This window comes from Chiloscyllium plagiosum, unplaced genomic scaffold (genome assembly GCF_037043375.1).
Source record: "Chiloscyllium plagiosum isolate Xiang-an unplaced genomic scaffold, Cpla_swu_hap1 HiC_scaffold_2, whole genome shotgun sequence".
In the NCBI taxonomy this organism is placed as follows: domain Eukaryota; kingdom Metazoa; phylum Chordata; class Chondrichthyes; order Orectolobiformes; family Hemiscylliidae; genus Chiloscyllium; species Chiloscyllium plagiosum.
In genome coordinates, this window is record NW_028270140.1 from 31,266,910 (window position 1) to 31,287,275 (window position 20,366).

At 41.5% G+C, this 20,366-nt stretch overlaps 1 protein-coding gene across 1 annotated transcript in view; it reads left to right on the forward strand.

Annotated features, from left to right (window-relative positions):
* The window catches only part of pgm5 (phosphoglucomutase 5), a 174,594-nt gene extending 154,790 nt beyond the window's left edge, over nucleotides 1-19,804 (forward strand). Inside the window, exons 10-11 of the mRNA XM_043716994.2 lie at nucleotides 6,002-6,136; nucleotides 19,540-19,804. Coding sequence (XP_043572929.1) covers nucleotides 6,002-6,136; nucleotides 19,540-19,629 — 225 coding nt within the window. The 3' untranslated portion in view covers nucleotides 19,630-19,804. The remainder of the gene's footprint in view (nucleotides 1-6,001; nucleotides 6,137-19,539) is intronic.
* The last annotated feature ends 562 nt before the right edge of the window (nucleotides 19,805-20,366 follow it).

The following is a 20,366-nucleotide window of genomic DNA, read 5'->3' on the forward strand; positions in this document are numbered from 1 at the left end:
TGTACAGGATCTTGGTTAGGCCACTGTTGGAATGTTGCGTGCAATGCTGGTCTCCTTTCTATCGGAAAGATGTTGTGAAACTTGAAAGGGTTCAGAAAAGATTTACGAGGATGTTGCCAGGGTTGGAGGGTCTGAGCTACAGGGAAAGGCTGAACAGGCTGGGGCTGTTTTCCCTGGAGCGTTGGAGGCCGAGGGGTGACCTTATAGAGGTTTACAAAATTATGTGGGGCATGGATAGGATAAATAGACAAAGTCTTTTCCCTGGGGTCAGGGAGTCCAGAACTAGAGGGCATAGGTTTAGGGTGAGAGGGGAAAGATATAAAAGAGACCTAAGGGGCAACGTTTTCACGCAGAGGGTGGTACGTGTATGGAATGAGCTGCCAGAGGATGTGGTGGAGGCTGGTACAATTGCAACATTTAAGAGGCATTTGGATGGGTATATGAATAGGCAGGGTTTAGAGGGATATGGGCCGGGTGCTGGCAGGTGAGACTAGATTGCGTTGGGATATCTGGTCGGTGTGGACGGGTTGGACCAAAGGGTCTGTTTCCATGCTGTACATCTCTATGACTCTATATAAGTTCCATACTAGATAGGCCTTTACGTTAAAGATAGTTGCTATAATACTACAACATGTGATATTCTTACTCAAAGTTATCCATCTCACCTGAAGTCACTCTCTGTGTAATAGAGGAAATGTAGCCAGTCAGTTGTGTGTAAGATGTATGTAATGTCAGTAAGTACAGACCTGCATACGTATGAGTCTGTGCTATTGTAACCATGTAATTAGTGTTGTTAATAAACTTCAAGATATCTGACTCAATAAGAAGCCAACTTTCTAAGGTATATGTTACAAGGGCCAAAATATAGAAAACCATAAACTAGATCAAATATCTTATTGTTATTTGTGAGATTTTGCAATGTCAATTTGGCTGCAGTGTTTCCTCCATTTTAGCAGTACTCCATTGGCTGAAAAGCACTTTGGGATGTGATGTCAAATAAAATAAAGCTTTGTATTGTCATGGGCTTCTATCCCAACTTTTAATGACAGGCCTATGATATTCAGATTTTAACATGGAGGGGAAGTTAACAACCTTACAATCATTACAATCTGCTTGATGTTTATATTCCAATTCATGTATTCCTGGAATGCCTGAGGCCACCTCAGGAATCCAAAGTATCCCAGCCAGGCTGCTCAGTGATATCTGATTGCTATCTTATTTAAGCTTCATGGCTCTCAAGAGACTACGTAGTGTGTTTAGAGGTTATCCTTGGTTAGACTGCTCCTGGAGTGTTCAGATTTGAATTGATAATTATCTGAAGAGAAGAAAAAGAATTTTAGGACTATAGGAATAAAGGACCAGCTGAGTTGCTCTCAAAGTCAACATGACCACAATGGACCAAAAAGCATCCTTCTGCACTATAATTATTCTCTGGTTCTCGTTCTTGGCAGCACACCATAGGAAGGATATATTGTCCATGGAGGGAACTTTCAGCGGATTTGCCCAAATGAAACCTAAACTCTGCAAGTTAAATTACAAGGAGAAAACACACAATTTAGATTGTACTGTTTAGAGGTTAGAAGATTAAGGATGATTTATTCAATTATTCAATATGTTAGATATAACATAGTTACATACTGTTCTACTGTCTGGAGAGCTTAGAACTGGGGGTTCTAAATGTAACAATTAGAGCCAGGCCTTTGATGAGTGAAGTTCGGAAGTATTTTCCCATGCAAAAGTTGGTCAACGTTTAGATTTCTCTTCCACAAATAGCAGTTGTTCATAACAGTTGGCGAATTGATATTAATAAGTCTGTTGATAAAATCTTACAACATTGACAGAGATCATTTGGCCAGCATGTCTGTGCCAAATCTTTGAAATTTATGTTAGCTAAAATCACAAGGCTGGATGTATAGAGTGATGTCATAGATTAGCTATGATCTAATTGAATATTGAACTAGCTACAGGAACCACCTCCTGTCCTGAGTTCCTAAACTGAGCAGGTTAAATCCTGCAATGGTATTCTCAAAACCAAGAAGGAAGGGGTTAATATAAAGTAAAATCCAAAGAACCAATATATAATTGGCCCCTTTTCACAATAATCATGCCACACTTCCTGTATTCATTATAATTCTTTGCATCATTATAAAACATAGCGATGCAACATTGCACAGGAAATGAACTTAAGGTCTAGTTACATTCTCTGTAATTAGGATTTGTAGATTTAGTCTCCATTACGTTTTTCAAAATCTATGTTTTATATCCTATGACAAGTATTTACATTACATTTTATAAATGTCCCTGTGATTGCATCATATATAATTGAGGATGTGTAAGTGGTGCATTTGTTTGAAAACTAGTTTCACTGGAATTATTCTATAGATGGGGAAATGCAGTTGGGTTGGTCAATTGAGAAACTGGATAGTTTTCCTGAGAGGAAAGTGGTCCACGGAGGGATTCAATAAGGCTTTGAAACTACTGAGGGGTTTAGACAAAGTGATGTCTATTTTCAATGGCTGAGGGGCCAAGGAGAGGCATAAATTTAAGACAGTTGGCAAAAGTCGTAAGGGTACCATGACACAAACCTTTTTCTACGCAGCATGTGATTAGGATGCACTGCCTGATATTTTGGTGGAAACTGATTCAATAGAAATCTTCAAATGGGAATTTAAAAATACTTGAAGGAGAAAAATGATAATAGGATATGGGGAGAGAGTGTAGGAATGGGACTGACAGGATTGCTCTTCAAAAGACTCGATGCACAGAATAAATCCTTTCTGTGCTATTTCATAATTCAATTCAATACCTACTGGTGTCATTTATGACATGAGATGAACCATTCAAAGGATGCTTCATTAAGTGGGGTGACTAAAGAAATTGATTATTCTGCTTAGAGCAGAGAGAAGCTTATGAGGAGATTTAAGAAAGGTTTACAAATAATAGTTGGTTTTAATGGAGTGAATAAGGAGAAATTGTTTCTCGTGACAAGAGAGTGAGCAACCAGACAAGTCACACTTTTAAAAATTAACAAAAGAACAAGAAGCCACAAAAGAGAACAATGTTTTGCATAGTTCCGTTATAATCCAGAAACAAGCTTCCTGAAAGGGCAGGGAAACCAGATTCAATAATAAATTTCAAAGGGAATTGGATAAATGCTTGAAGATGAATGACTGGTTGGACTGAAGGGTCTGTTTCCATCCTGTATGACTCTATGAAGACATTTCCCTCAACATAGGCCTGTATTTTGTGTTAACAACCTTCTGACTCAGTGGTGGAAGTGCTACACATTGAGGCATAGCTGACACATTTGCAGGTGGGACCAATCCCTTCCCCATCCTCCTCCTTTCCATGTCAGACAGGTGCTCCTGCATTTTTTGCTGCCCCCTCCTGGTTTGCTACCTTCCTGATGCTTCACTGTGCTCTATCTGTATTAAAATGGAAGTGTTCCTCTCATACAAACATACAATATGGTCAGGTAGCTAGTTCACACCATGAAAGTGGAACATCATGACCAAAACACATGTGCATTCCCTCTCCATGTTTTCCCCTATCTCACGTACCCTACTCCCTTCTCACATTCTATGCCCAACTGCCTTAAAATTTCCAATGGAGGCAAGAAAAAAGCAGACGTGGGGGGTGGAGGGAGGGGAATGAGTCAACAAAGAAACAGATTCTATGGGGAATGCCTCCCTCAGCCCCCCTCAGGCTATCAAACTAGTCCGGGAGATCTCATGATCCAACTTTATTCTTGATGAGAATAAATACTGTTCCCAGCAACCACCCACACACACACTTATAAATATAATTTGACTTATTTTTTAACAAACTTTATAAATGATTCCGTTTTCTGAACTACGTTATTTTCTCTCTGTAACCTGAAGCTAACTTTTGAAGGATTTGACTGAATTAATTTTTCATTCTAATTTAGAGCAATGTACCAAATGTCGATGTTTATGTACTTAGAGAATGCTGCAGGGAATGTTCAATGTTTTGTATGTAAAAATATTCTGATATTCCCTAATTACAGCCCTAGTATATCCTTGTCTCTTAAATAGGTCTCATTTTGCATTCAGCTATGGTTCAGTGAGTATTCCTCTCTCCACTGAGAAGGTTGTGGGTTCAAATTCCTCTCCAGAGACTTCAGCACAATATCTAAGTTGACATTCCCAGTGCAGTAGTGAAAAAGTGCTGAACTATTGGAAGAGTAATCTTCCAGTTAAACTTGAGGCCCTCTCGTTCCTCTCAGGTGGATGTCAGAGATCCCATACATCTTAGGTTGAAGAAGGATGAGGAAACTTCTCTTTATTGGCCTGGCCTACATTTATCCTTCACTCAATATCACTGAAACAAATGATCTGGTCATTATCACTGTGCTGTTTGCGGTAACATCCAGCAATGATGACACTTTAAAAAGAACTTAATAGACTCTGAAGTTGTTTGGAACATTCTAAGGATGTGGAAATCACTATATAAATGTAGTTCTTTATTTCTTTGATGTGTATACTAGAATGAAAATATCTTGGAATCTCTTGCTTTGAGCATGGAAATACTTCTATCCTCTGCTATCTGCCATGATTAGATTAGATTAGATTAGATTCCCTACCGTATGGAAACATGCCCTTCGGCCCAACAAGTCCACACTGATCGTCCAAAGAGTAACCTCCCAGACCCATTCCTCTATCCTATATTTACTCCTGACGAATGCACCTAACACTGGGCAATTTAGCATAGCCAATTCATCTGTTCCTGCACATCTTTGGATTGTGGGAGGAAACTGGAGCACCTGGAGGAAACACACGCAGACACGGGGAGAATGTGCAAAGTCCACACAGTCACCCAGTGCGGGAATTGAACCCGAGTCCCTGGTGCTGTGAGGCAGCAGTGCTAACCACTGAGCCCAACAGACATTTAATTTGGGAAATTAGTGCTATTGCCCTGGTGATTTGATAATTTATGTACAGCAAGGTCCTTTCCATGGTGTTTGTAGAGGGATTCATGGAAATCAGAGCGCAAAAGTCACCATAGTCCTACTGGACCATAGGGCTACGCTCTCATTAGGGAGAGGTAACTGCTGGTGGTTTAACCTGAGGGCCACCACACCTCAGGTGAGGGGAAAGGTTGAGAAGGAGAGTCCTTCACATTAACCTCAGCCAGTGCGAGAACTGAATCTATACTGTTCGTGTCACTCTACATGGTAAACCAGTCATCCAGCCAACTCAACTAACTGACCCCAAGAAATCAGGCTACAGAACAAGTTATAGGCAGTCAATCCACTGCCAACATTATGAGGCCTCATTGGTATGTTGTAAATCTCACCCCTAGCTCCTTTAGGGGCTTCAGCAATACTCGATTAGGGTTTCGAATTCCACAGGATTCCATCACATGACCTCTGATGTCTCCTACAAGTACTTTCTACAGCCAATTTGAAAACAAACAGATTGGTTATTTGCTTTTTGGATGATTCCTGAGTGCCAGTCAGACAACCTTTTTCTTCCCTCTCCAATATTATTGGATTAGATAAACTGCATTCTGAAGAGAACAAGACATTATCATTAATTCACCTATTAGGGAGATCAATCTTCAATTCATCAAGACCCCAGGGCAATCCTGGAAGGTTGACAACTCCATGCCTGATTTGTTCTACAAAACCACCATTTTAGCATGGGTGATACCATTCTCAGCAGTATCATGAGGTAAGAAAACACCATACGTTGGTCATATTTTCCAGTCAGCATTGGAGTTGATGTCCTTTCAGCTGAGAATGATATTGGTCTAGGGATTTTCCAGGCTTGTAGCTAACTATTCTCAGCTGTTGGACAACACCACAAGAATTTCAGCAATGAGTCAAGACATTTGCTGTAACCTCTTCCTTTTAAAGCACTAGATTGAGAGCCACAGAAATAAATTATTTCCATTACAGGTATTTGTCCAAGCTACCAGTAGCAGTGTTTCCCCACTACAAATTTCCTTGTGATAACTACTTCTACTTTCCTTCTCACAGGGCCTGAGATTGATATTCACGGATGATTCTAGAATCATATTTAGACTGAGCGGGACTGGGAGTATGGGATCTACAATCAGGATTTATGCGGAGAGTTATGAGCGGGACCCCAGCAGGATTGACAGGGAGCCACAGGTAAATCGAACAACTGAAGTACAGGTTGTTTTACAGAGATTACATTGTTCAGTCTAACATTTATATTGTAACTAATATGGAAGTGAAATCATCGCAAGGTACATTGTAAATTCATGATCAGTCAGAAATAGACACTGGGGCTAAGAAGTGTGATTAGATAACGGTTAACAACATTGATCAAAGAGATTAATTTTAAAGGAGAGAATCTTCACACTAATGTTCACCAACTCACTTTTGGAAAAAATGAAATATTATGGATTAGCACTAAATAATGGATCAAAGTACATCCATTAGCATTTCCTCTTTTTTATTCAGTATTGCTTTTTACTAAAATTATCATGATAGCAACTTGCATTCATATGCCACCTGTCACATTGCAAAATATTTCTGAGGATTGTTGTCAAGCTCAAAACTTTCAAATGGAGCCACATACGGAGATATTGGGATTGATGACCAAAAGCTTGGGTAAAGAGGCAGATTTCAAGGAGCATCTTACAGGAAAATAGAGAGGCAGAGAAAATTATATAGTCTTATGGTAGTTACAACACTGAAGAAGAGCATTCTGCCCATTTCTAGTTCCTAGTTGCCTCAGAAGGTGGTGAAGTTGGGGGTCATTGAATACTTTTAACTCAAAGATTCTTGTTAGGCAGGGGAATCAAGCATTATCAAGACTAGATGGGAATGTAGAATTTGAAACACATCAGACAGATCAGCCACAATCTTATTGAATGGCCAAGCAAGCTCAAGGTCCAAATGGTTTACTCTTGCTCCTAATTTGTATGTTTATATTTTTCTCACCTGTCCATTTCCTGTGTCCTTCAAAGTTTTTTTTTGGATGTTTAGCCAAATCTTTTTTGAAAGCCAAGGTTGAATCTGCCTCCGCCACAGTCTCATGGAATTCATTTTCCATCCAATGGAGGGAATTCCAGAACTTATTGCCCTGATAGCATAGCCACTGATGGTGGACCAAAGGAAATCAGGGTTGTACAAAAGACCAGATTTAGACAAATGTAGAAGGAGGGTTGAAGGAGATTGCAGAGATAAGGCAGATTGGAGAAGGTTACAAATATGGCGGTCTGTTGCAAGAGGTCATACTCAAAGAGGATTGGATGTATTGAAGGAGGTTAGAGATGGCGAGGATGTTACAGTAAGAATATATTGAGTTAGAGAGGATTATAGGGTTGGAGAAGTTTGAGATAGGGAAGGTTGTAGGGACGGGAAACGTTTGCAGAGCGAGAGAGAAGGAGGGTCTAGCAAACATTACAAGGAGAGGGAGGACCCTTGGAACTAGAGGAGGTTACAGATGTAAAGAGAACTGTAGGAGATAGAGTTGGTTACAGAGATAATGTTGTAACTAGGGCATGGAAGAATCTAAAAACAAGAATAAGAGTTTTAATTTGCATTACAGACTGAGCTAGAACATTGAATCTCTGCCCTTGCTGTCAATAACTAATATGAAAAAGATTAAAATAAAAAGTAAATATGTTTTTCTGACTGAAATGGAACAGAATGCAGAGGATTAAATATATGTTTTTGAAATCCAGCGCATTAATTCTGTGCAACAATAGGATGATGAAAATGGTATGTAATTCTCTTCCCCCTTAATTAGAACACTGTGGGACCATTTTAAACCAGACAGAAGTTGCTGTCATGTTTAATTCTCTGTCAGTGGGAGAGGCCAAACCAGGCCCATCCATTTCCTGATGGAAGATGAGTTAGAGTTACAGTAAACCACCACTCCCCCTGTCCTCCCACCCCCAATACTACTGCTTCACTAAGGCATTTCTCCTTAAAAAGGATAACAGTGAAACATTCTCAGCTACCAAGAACAGTCCTTGAGGGGATGACAACTGTTCACAGGCAGGCTTTAGTGCCAGAGAATTTGTAAGTGAGGAGCTGTTTGCCTCCTTGCCAAGATCTTTAACCTCTGGGATGATAATTGCTATACCACCATTGTGCTGGCTCAGCTATTCTCAACATTTCTGGTCGTATGAAATAGGATCAAGTGTAAGCTATTTGGCCCATCAAGCATGCTCAATCCTATCATGGCTGTTCTGATTGTGGTCCTAACTCCATTCTCCTGCCTGTCCCCCATAAACCTTGACTCCCTAATATAAGCCTCATTACTTTGAATATGTTCATTGACCCAGGCTTCACTGGAAGAGAATTATATGAACAAACAGGCCTTTGAAATGAAATATTCTTCCTCATCTGTATTAGCACATCCTGGATGGCCACAGGCTACTTACAAAGTGTGATCCTGCATTGGACACACTCATATCTCACAGCAGAGCCTAGCTTGTGTAGTTTATTCCCAGTATTTTTTGGACAGTGAATCATTGTTTTAGAGTCTGTAATAAACCTATTGCCTGGCAAATAAATTGCCTTTCAAAAATCACACTCAGTGATGCTGAAACCAAAGGATTGGATTGAAGAGCTGGAATTGTATATTAAATCCTGTTTCCTGTGGCAACCAGGGGATACAGATCATTGGCCAATGAACCAGAAGGAAGAAGAAGAGAAATGTATTGATCCGTCGAGTTTCTGTGATCTGGAACTCGCTGCCTGAAAGAGAAAGAGAAACGGATTCAGTAATAGCTTTTCAAAGGAGAATTGAAACAACACTCGAGGAAATTGTGGCAGGGCAGTGGAGAAAGAGCCCTGGGGAGTGGGACTAATTGGACAGACCTGGCAGAGGCATCGTGGGCTGAATGGCCTCCTTCTTTGTCAATCCACAATTCAAAGTTTTTTTTATTGCTACTAATAAAATGTTGTAGAACAATTTAGTAACAAGCTCGGATCACAAAAGGAAAAAAAGCTGTGCAGAGTAAAACAGCCACCAGTCTCGGCCTCAAACCCTGGTGATAGGTGATAACTCAATAAGCACGGTGCTGCACAGCAGCTTCTCCACTGGGTTAGAGACAAAAAAACTGCAGATGCTGGAATCCAAGGTAGACAGGCAGGAGGCTGGAAGAAGCAAGAGCACTGGGTCAGTTATCAGTTTGGGCTGTAATGAAATGAGTTGGGAGTATCTTCTCAGATGAGCAGATAAAATCTTTTTTAAAGCTGTTCAACTACTTGTTAAGGCCCAAAGATGCATCTCCTCCTCCAACTAACAGCAACAACTTGCATTAGTGTCACACCTATAACTAAACAAAACCTTCTAAGCTGTTTCACGGGATCAATTACCAAACAACTTTTGGCATTTGGGGCTGGTGGACAAAGCTTGATAAAAATAATGGGTTTTAAAAAGTGTCTTTCAGGAAGTGATATAGATTTAAGGAGGGAATGGCAGAAGTGAGTCCCCAGGGAACTGAGAGCGTGGTCACCTGTGATTGAGCAATTGAAATTGGGGATATCAGGAAATCAGAACTGGAGGAACACAGAGCTCATGGAAGATTGAAGTGTTGGAGGAGAATACAGAGAACATAATTACGTAAAAACTAACAGCAGGAGGAGGCAATTCAGAGCCTTGAACATGCTCCTCTATTTCTTACGATCATGGCTGATCTCATCATGGCTTCAACTCCACTTTCCTGCTCATACGCCTTACCTCTTAAACCCATTACCAATTAAAACTCAGTCTATCTCCATCTTAAATTTACTCAGTGTCCCAGCATCCCCACCACACTCTGGGGATGCAATGGTTAACAGGACAAAGCCAGCATAAATCCCCAGGACCTTTTTAGATGTACCCTAGAACTCTGTGGGAAGCTAGGGAAGTGATTGCTGGGTCCCTTACTGAGATATTTGTATCATCGATAGCCACAGGTGAGGTGCCAGAAGACTGGAGGTTGGCTAACGTGATGCCACTACTTAAGAAAGATGGTCAGGAAAAGCCAGTGAGCAATAGACCAGTGGGGCTGATATCAGTGGTGGGCAAGTTGTTGGAGGGAATCCTGAGGGACAGGATTTACAAGTATTTGAAAGGCAAGGACTGATTAGGGATAGTCAATATAGCTTCATGCATGGGAAATCATGTCTCACTAACTTGATTGAGTTTTTTGAAGAAGTAACAAAGAGGATTAATGAGGGCAGAGCAGTGGATGTGATCAATATGGATTTCAGTAACGTGTTTGACAACATTCCTCATTGTGGATTGGTTAGCAAGGTTAGAGTCCACTGCTGATAGTCATTTATAAAAATGATTTGGATGTGAACAAAGGAGTTTGCAGATAACACTAAAATTGGAGTGATAGTGGACAGTGAAGAAGGTTCCCTCAGAGTACAATGGGCTGAGGAGTGGCAAATGGAGTTTAATTTAGATAAATGTGATGTGCTGCATTTTGGAAAGGCATATCTGGGCAGGATTTATACACTAATGGTAAGGTCCTGGGGAATGTTGCTGAACAAACAGACCTTGGAGTGTAGGTTCATAGTTCCTTGTTAGTAGAGTTGCAGGTAGATAGGACAGTGAAGAAGGCATTTCATATGCTTGCATTTATTAGTCAGTGCACTGAGTATAGAAGTTGGGATGTCGTGTTGCAGCTGTACAGGACATTGGTTTGGCCACTTTTGGAGTATTGCATGCAATTCTGGTCTCCCCCCCTATAGGAAAGATCTTGTGAAACTTGAAAGGATTCAGTAAAGATTTGCAAGCATGTTGCCAAGGTTGGATGGTTTGAGATAAAGGGAGAGGCTGGATAGACTGGGACTATTTTCCCTGGAGTGTTGGAGGCTGAGGGGTGACCTTATAGAGATTTATAAAATCGTAAGGAGCATGTACAAGGGTAAATAGGCAAGGTCTTGTCACCGGATGGGGGAGTCCAGAACTAGAGGGCATAGGTTTAAGATGAGAGGGTAAAGATATAAAAGGGACCTAAGGGGCAACCTTTTCACACAGAGGATGGTGCATGTGTGGAATGAGCTGCTGGAGGAAGTGGTGGATGTTGGTATAATTACAACATTTAACAGGCATCTGGATAGATATATGAATTGAAAGTGTTTAGAGGGATATGGGCCAAATGCTGGAAAATGGGACTAGATTTATTTAGGATTTTTGGTCGGCATTGACAAGTTGGACCGAAGGGTCTGTTTCCATGCTGTCTAGTTCTACGAACAGTGGCACCTAATCTTGTAGCTGGCATAGGAATAGAAACGACTCATTCAGTCCTCGGAGCTTTTCCAACACTTGGTCAGGCCATGGAAGATCTGTGTCTTCATTCCATCACCAACCTTGATTTCATAATCCTTTATACCCTTGTCTGACAAAAATCTCTCAATTTTAGTTTTGAAAATTTCCACCTCTTTTGAGGAAGAGACTTTGAGATTACTGCTGCTTTTTGTGTGAAGTGCTTCCTGATTTCACCTTGGGACAGCCTAACTCTAATTTTTGATATTTTTAATCAACCTTTTCAGATGTATTATGGCTCATCTCTGGAGCAGTTGGGACTTGAACATAGCATTCTTAGCCCAGAAACTTTCACCACTCAGTGGCTGTTGCACTTTTATCTGTTCGGCCACAAGGAGGCAGAGATGACTCATGCTTCAAAACATTTCTCAATCTCCATTCCACAATCTCATAATGTTTTTCTGTTAGGTCAGCAGTAGGTTGAACAAACATTATGACTAAAGTCCCTGGTTTTTTCCAGCTTGTTGCATCATCACCACATAGATGGAATCAACTGAGACAGGGCAAAAAGATCAGGAATTTCAGAATGTGCATTACCAATTATGTCTGTGCTTTCTGTAATTTCTTTTTATGCTCTATTCAAATCACCCTGGTTAGGCCACACCCACAACAAGGAAAAATGTTTCCCATTAGCTGATGTGAGGACTAAGGGGCAAGAGATAGAGAAGAAATATGCAGCAGAACATTTTTATGTAGGGATTGATGATGGCTTGGAAACAGACACAATGATTTTGAATGGAAATTGAACAGGCACTTGAAGGAAATAAATATGCAGAGCTCTGGGGATAGAGCAGAGGAATAGAATTGACTGGATTCCATTGCTTCTGACCAGAGTGGACTTGATGGGCCAAATGATGCACTGTAAATGAGTCTGATTCTATAACCTCTGATCAATTTTGTAGCTTTTTTTTTACCAATTGTATTGCATTAGGAAGGATCTTCAAACTGTACTCATTTTCTCACATGCACATAGAATCCCTACATTGTGGAAGCAGGCCATTCAGCCCATTGAATCCACACTAACCCTCCAAAGAACATCCTACCTAGACCCACCCTATCCCTGTAACCATGCATTTCCCATGGCTAATTCACTTAGCCTACACATCCCTGGACAATATGAGGTATTTCGAAGAGTGTGATGCTGGAAAAGCACAGCCGGTCAGGCAGCATCTGGGGAGCAGGAGAATCGATGTTTCAGGCATCCTGATGAAGGGCTTATGCCTGAAACATCGATTCTCCTGCTCCTCAGATGCTGCCTGACTGGCTGTGCTTTTCCAGCACCACAATCTTCGACTCTGATCTCCGGCATCTGCAGTCCTCACCTTCACCCAATATGAGCAACTTGGCACGGCCAGTTCACCAATCTGCACATCTTTGGACTGTGGGGAGAAACCGGAGCCCCCCCAGAACAAATCCACACAGACACAAGGAGAATGTGCAAACTTCACACAGACAGTCGTGTGAAGTGAAATCAAACCCGTGTCCCTGGTGCTATGAGGTAGACGTGCTAACTACTGAGGAGAAAGTGAGGACTGCAGATGCTGGAGATCAGAGCTGAAAAATGTGTTGCTGGACCTCACCTACCACCCCACCAACCTCCAGATACATCGTATCATCCTTCGTCATTTCCGCCACCTCCAAACAGACCCCACCACCAAGGATATATTTCCCTCCCCTCCCCTATCAGCGTTCCGGAAAGACCACTCCCTCCATGACTCCCTCATCGGGTCCACACCCCCCACCAACCCAACCTCCACTCCTGGCACCTTCCCCTGCAACCATAAAAAATGCAAAACTTGCGCCCACATCTCCCCCCTCACTTCCCTCCAAGGCCCCAAGGGATCCTTCCATATCCGTCACAAATTCACCTGCACCTCCACACACATCATTTACTGCATCCGTTGCACCCGATGTGGCCTCCTCTACATTGGGGAGACAGGCCGCCTACTTGCAAAATATTTCAGAGAACACCTCTGGGACACCCGCATCAACCAACCCAACCGCCCCGTGGCTGAACACTTCCCCCTCCCACTCCACCAAGGACATGCAGGTCCTTGGCCTCCTCCATCGCTAGACCATGGCAACACGACACCTGGAGGAAGAGCGCCTCATCTTCCGACTAGGAACCCTCCAACCACAAGGGATGAATGCAGATTTCTCCAGCTTCCTCATTTCCCCTCCCCCCACCTTATCTCAGTCCCAACCCTTGGACTCAGCACCGCCTTCTTGACCTGCAATCTTCTTAACGACCTCTCCGCCCCACCCCCTCTCCGGCCTATCACCCTCACCTTAACCTCCTTCCACCTATTGCGTTCCCAACGCCCTCCCCCAAGTCCTTCCTCCCTAACTTTTATCTTAGCCTGCTTGGCACACCCTCCTCATTCCTGAAGAAGGGCTTATGCCTGAAACGTTGATTCTCCTGCTCCTTGGATGCTGCCTGACCTGCTGCGCTTTTCCAGCAACATATTTTTCAGTGCTAACTACTGAACCACCATGCCACCCCCAAGACTTTGACAAAGGGTCAGTTAGACTCAAAACGTCAGCTCTTTTCTCTCCTTACAGATGCTGCCAGACCTGCTGAGATTTTCCAGCATTTTCTCTGTTGGTTTAAGGCCACATTCTATTTTGTCTCTGGGAAGACTTTGTGCCAAAATGTTCTTAAAATTGTGCTAAAATTCATTTGTATAATCACAATTTCTCAAGAGGTCCCTAATGGAAATGCTAGCATCACAATTTCAAAGGGCTTTGCAATGCTATTAACAGAAAAAGCATAGTCATTGAAACCAATTATTCCTCTCTGCATAATTTACAGTAATGGAATGGGATTTTGTTGTCTTACTGTGTAGTTGCTTCAAAATCAATATATGTCTTGTGTTTTTTAACACCAGGATTGGATTTTTATATTGTGATAATCATGGGGCTTATAAAATACAGTCCTCAATTTTATTAATTATTCCGACTGTGATTGAAGCACAATTAAAGCATTCTATAGAGAAAGAAAAGCTTGCATTTATTTAGCACCTTTAAGGCTGTAAGACATACCGAAGCTCTTAAAAACTAATGGCATACTTTTGAAAGTAGTAGCTGTTATAATGTGGAACTGAAAATGTGTTGCTGGAAAAGCGCAGCAGGTCAGGCAGCATCCAAGGAGCAGGAGAATCGACGTTTTGGGCATAAGCCCTTCGGGCTGCAGATGCTGCCTGACCTGCTGCGCTTTTCCAGCAACACATTTTCAGCTCTGATCTCCAGCATCTGCAGTCCTCACTTTCTCCTCAAAGGTTATAATGTGGAAGCCACGGTTCCCAATTTGTACAGAGAAAGCTCCCACAAATGGCAAAGTGACAAGTGCATAATCTTTTTCTTCGTGCTGTTGAGAGATAAATATTGGCAAAGACATTAAGGAACACTCCCCTGCTTTTCTTAGAATCAGTGCCATGGTATTTTTTTCCATCCATAATAATGGACATGCAAGATTTTGGATTAATGTCTCATGAGTAAGACAACACCTCTGACTGCAGCACTCCCTTGGTACGGCAACCCTAGTGTCATTCTCGAGTCTTTGTCCAAACATCTGACTGGGGCTTGGGCTGACTGTCTTCTAACTCAGAGGCGAGCACAAGCCAGTTAATACCGGTTATCATTCACTCTGTTTTTTTTCCCTAATAGATTGGTCTATATCACCGTGCCCTTTGTTTCCATTACATGGGGAATGAAATTTGCTATAAGCTTTAATCCAACTTGTAACTTGATAGTTTTGAATTTGTGTGTGATTTTTATCTTGTCACTCCATGTTAAACAACCTGCTGATGTAGTACTAATCCTCACATCCCCAGAATCTTAAAGACATCATTTGGACTCCAGTATGTCAATTTTAACACTTGTACCACTGAATCAGAATGTTGCTGCTTCCATTCACACACCAAAGTCTTAGACAGACCCTGCCATTTGACACCAAATTGTTGCTATATTGTCAGAAATTTTGCGTTTCAACTCAGACAATTAAAATGAGTCCTGCCAGGTCTTTCAGCTAGAAATAAAAAATCTTACAGCCACTATTCAAAGAACATCGTAGGAGCTATAACCGATAGTTATGCTTCATTCAGCTTCACTAAAAGTTGGTCACCTGATTATTTTTACCAATAATAAGACAGAAATTGCTGGAGAAACTCAGCAAGTCTAGCTGCACCTGTGGAGAAAGAGTTCACATTTCAAGTCTGAATGGACTTTTCTTCAGAACAATCACATCAGACTCAACATTAACTCGGTTTCTCTCTCTGCAGATGATCTCTTGATTATACCTACTTGTTTGACCGACCAGCCCAGAGTCAGTGCCCCAAACTGAGGATAATCTAAATATTCTGGTTATAAAAATTTTAACCAGCCACCACACAGTCATTGCCCTAAACTGTGGAGACTATAAGTCTCCTGGTTCTCAGTCAGTGCCCTCAAAGGTGGAGAATTCAGGTCTCCTGGTTATACGTGTTTATTTAACCAGCCAGCACAGAGTCGGTGCCTTAACTGAGTAGACTGTACATCTCCTGGTTATGTATATTTAAACAGTAAGCACAGAGTCAGTGCCCTAAACTGAGGAGACTCTAAATCTCCTCACACGGTGGCACAGTGGTTAGCACTGCTGCCTCACAGCGCCAGAGACCCAGGTTCCATTCCCACCTCAGGCGACTGACTGTGTGGAGTTTGCACATTCTCCCCATGTCTGCGTGGGTTTCCTCTGGGTGCTCCAGTTTCCTCCCACAGTCCAAAAATGTGCGGGTCAGGTGAATTGGCCATGCTAAATTGCCCGTAGTGTTAGGTTAGGGGTATGGGTGGGTTGCGCTTCGGCGGGGCGGTGTGGACTTGTTGGGCCGAAGGGCCTGTTTCCACATTGTAAGTAATCTAATCTAATGAGGCCAGAATCTAGGGACAGCTTTTTCTATCGATATTGTTTCTCCAGCACTTACTTTTCTAAAATAAAATTCTGTTATCCAGTATCCACAGTATTGAAAGGTGCCATTCAAATGCAAATCTTTCTCTCCTTTATTTCTTCATGGATATATTCTTCACTTTGTGGATTCCATGGACTCGCCAATAGTGTTGATATAATGCACTTTGGGAGACAGAGTTGGTGAGAATCAATATCGATAGAAAAAGCTGTCCCTAGATTCAGAACTGTTCTATATATGTCTACAGCCTCGACAATACTACCATGGAACCTGAGGAGGGCAGTGTGGAGAGAGACTGTGATGCCAATTTTATTGCTTATCCATCTTTTTACAAAGTTACAAATTGCACAACACCAGGTTATAGTCCAACAGGTTTATTTGGAAGCACTAGATTTTGGAGCGCTGCTCCTTCACTACTTGATAATGGAACAGCGCTCCAAAAGCTAGTGCTTCCAAATAAACCTGTTGGACTATAACCTGGTATTGTGTGATTGTTAACATTGTACACCCCAGTCCAACACCGGCACCTCCACATCATTTTTTTACAGTTTACCATTATGAAAACTGTCCATTTCTAAATCAAAGCCACTAGTTTGAGCTTCAAGAATTTGAAGTAGACAATATTTTAAAGCAAGCTATGTAAATAGCACAGCATAATTGTGTAATACCAGATAATTTGAGTCAACAACTTTGAATTATCAGCAGACAACATTGATGTTTATATACATATCATATAAAAACAATACTTGGTTCTCATAGCTCATTAACTCTACTGCCTATATCCTAATGTCTACCCAGCCCCCAATATCATTTACTTTGTTTCAAGACAACACAGTATGATGTCATGTCATATCAGCAATATTACACATTAATATATATGCAATATGTATAGTATACTGTGAAAAATGTATTACAGTTAGGATGTTATGTGCAATCAGCATTGTAATGTGTTTTCCTTCTTATAAAGTAACTCTGCTAATACGTTTTAATGTAGGATATTTATTTATATTAAACCAATCCAGAATACGTTAGTTAATTTCAATCCGAGATGCATGTGGGAGGAAATAGACCATCCCACTGGTCATGGAAAAACTAGTCATCCTGTTCGATGGTCTTATGACATGGATTGAGGTCTCAAAAGAGGTGTTGTGGTGGTGCACACAAATTTATGCGGTTCTGAGGGAACATGGTGCTGCAGAAGCAGAGCAGTGGGATTTATTGAGGCTGAGACTGGAGCTAGAGTGGGAGCACTTTACTGTATTTGTTCTGGAAAGTTAATTTGAGTGCGGGAGTAAGGGCAGAGGAGCACCAGGCTGCCAGTTCACCGAGGGAGGCTTACATCCTCGTATAGGCCAAGACTCTAAACTTCGATGAAAGTGCCTTGAGTTACCCTAGGCCTAAGCTCAGGAACTCCTTTCCTAATTATTTTTGTCAGCAATTCAGCAATCTCTTCTTTAGACTCTTCTCAAAAGCTTTTGATCGCCTGCCATATTATTCCCTTGGGTGTCCTGGTGCCAATTTTTGTTTGATAGCAGACACCTTATAACATTAACAGTGTTATGTAAATGCAAGTTGTTGTAGGTCTTCATTGTGCTGCCAGGAGTCTTTTTGTTTTAAGAGTTGATCTTAAAATTGATTCTTAGTGTGTTTTAAAAAATGGTCCTATCCCTTTAAATGAGAAGTACATACTTGGCCCAGAAAATGGTGCAACATAGATTCTCCAGAACAGTTCAGGGCTAAAGGCTTTAAAGTTTGAGAACGGTTTGCAGAAACCAGGCTTGTATTCTCTTCAATGTAGAAGAATAAACGCTTAAGTTAATTAACCAAATTGATGGGGTCAATAGAAACTATGTCCTCTGATGGGGAAGTCCAGAAGGAAGAACCTTTAACTTAGAACCAGACCAGCCAGGGGTGATATGAGGAAGTATTTATTCATCAAAGGGCAATGGAAAGTTGGAATTCTTTCCCATTTGATGATGTTGAAGTGGGGAGGGTCAGGTGAAAATTTCAAAACTGAGTCTGATAAAGTTTTGCTGAACTATCGTACTGGGAACCAAGGAGATCGGATGGAAACAGGAGCTAGGGCTGAAGACAGGCTGTAAATAGCAACTATCAGTAATTGGAATCAATCTATGAAATTCTTTGCCACAGAAGATTGTCAAGACTGGGTCATTAAATATAATCGAGGCTGAGACAGATGAATTTTGAATCAGTAGGGGAATCAAGGGGATAAGCCAGGAAAGCGGTGTGCAGTTCTGGTCGCCCTGTTATAAGCAGGATATTATTAAGCTGCAGGAGGTTCAGAAAAGATTTACCAGGATGTTACCAGGCATGGAGGGTTTGCATTATAAGGAGAGGCTGAATAGGCTGGGACTTCTTTCACTAGCATAGCAGGTTGAGGGGTGACCTTATAGAGGTTTATAAAATAATGGGGGGTATAGATAAGGTGAATGGCAGGTGTCTTTCCTCTAGATTGGGGCATTTCAAGAATAGAGGGCATATTTTTAAAGTCAAAGGAGAAACATTTAAAAAACATATGAGGGAACTTATTTTTACACAGTGAGTAGTTCATGGGGCGGCACGGTGGCACAGTGGTTAGCACTGCTGCCTCACAGCACCTGAGACCTGGGTTCAATTCCCGCCTCAGGCGACTCTCTGTGTGGAGTTTGCACATTCTCCCCGTGTCTGCGTGGGTTTCCTCCGGGTGCTCCGGTTTCCTCCCACAATCCAAAAATGTGCAGGTTAGGTAAATTGGCCATGCTAAATTGCCCATAGTGTTAGGTGAAGGGGTAAATGTAGGCGAATGGGTCTGGGTGGGTTGCGCTTCGGCGGGTCGGTGTGGACTTGTTGGGCCGAAGGGCCTGTTCCACACTGTAATTAATCTAATCTAAAAAAAAAGTGTAGAATGAACTGCCAGAGGAAGTGGTGGATTCAGGTACAGTTACAACATTTATGTCATTTAGCTAAGTACATGAAAAAGAAATATTTAGAGCAATAGGGGCCAAGCGTAGTAAGTGAGACCAGTTTAGTTTGGGATTATGGCCAGTGTGGACTGGTTGGACCGAAGGATCTGTTTCTGAGCTGTATGTTCTATGTCTCTGTCCATTATCAGATCAGCTGTGATCTCATTGAGCATACTCGATGGACTGAATGGCCTACATTTGCTCCTACATCTTGTAATCTTATGTTCTTCTTAGCCATGATCGAATTGAATGACAGAAACAGTTCCGAGAGGCTGATTGGTCTCCTTTGTGCTCCTGTGATTGAACTCATATTAGATATTTTCAGAAAAGATGCTGGTCAGCAACAGTTTGTTTTTTTTTCCTCTATAGGTTGTACTGGGTCCACTGATCGCCATCGCACTCAAGCTATCTCAGATCCATGATCGAACAGGCAGGAGAGGACCTACAGTCATCACCTGAGAGCCATGTGCCAACAACTCCCTAGGGGCCAAGAGAGATTCTAGTTTATGTTTTGTTGTTCATAATGGCTGCTCACAGCTTCAAATCCAACTGCTAACAAATAAAAGGGAAGAGAGAAGTAACCATTTGTCAAACAATGAGGTTGTCGAGTTCTTTTTTTTTGCTTTTACATTAACACTATTAACATACCTGATGTTAACAACAATGATGTATTTTATAAAGGGCCACTGTGTTATCCTTGCATGACATGTGTTGTTTGAGTTAGCATTCACTATATGGGACAGGCTGTGCATTACTCTTAACGTTTTATTCAGATTCAATGTTAAAAGTTGCCCTCTGGCTTTGTACAATTATATTATTGTAAACCATCATTTAAGAAAAATATATTGTCAACTTCCTCTCCCCATCCCACAAATATTAAAATATATTGGTAACAAATGTGTTGATAACTTACTGATAGTTAAATCACATTGTGACTATTTTCACTGAATAAATCATGATTTCGTACAAACAAGATCAATCTTACTGGATAGTAAAAAAACTGGAATTTTCTTTGTATCAGTGGCAATTTGTACTGGATCCATTGTTAATTTTAAATCTGAGATTTATATTTCTAAGTATGTAAGTTAGCTCGCTGAGCTTGAAGGTTTGTTTTCAAACGTTTTGTCACCATACTCAACAACATAATCAGCGAGAGTCTCTGGTGAAGTGCTGGTGGTATGTCCCACCTCTCTATT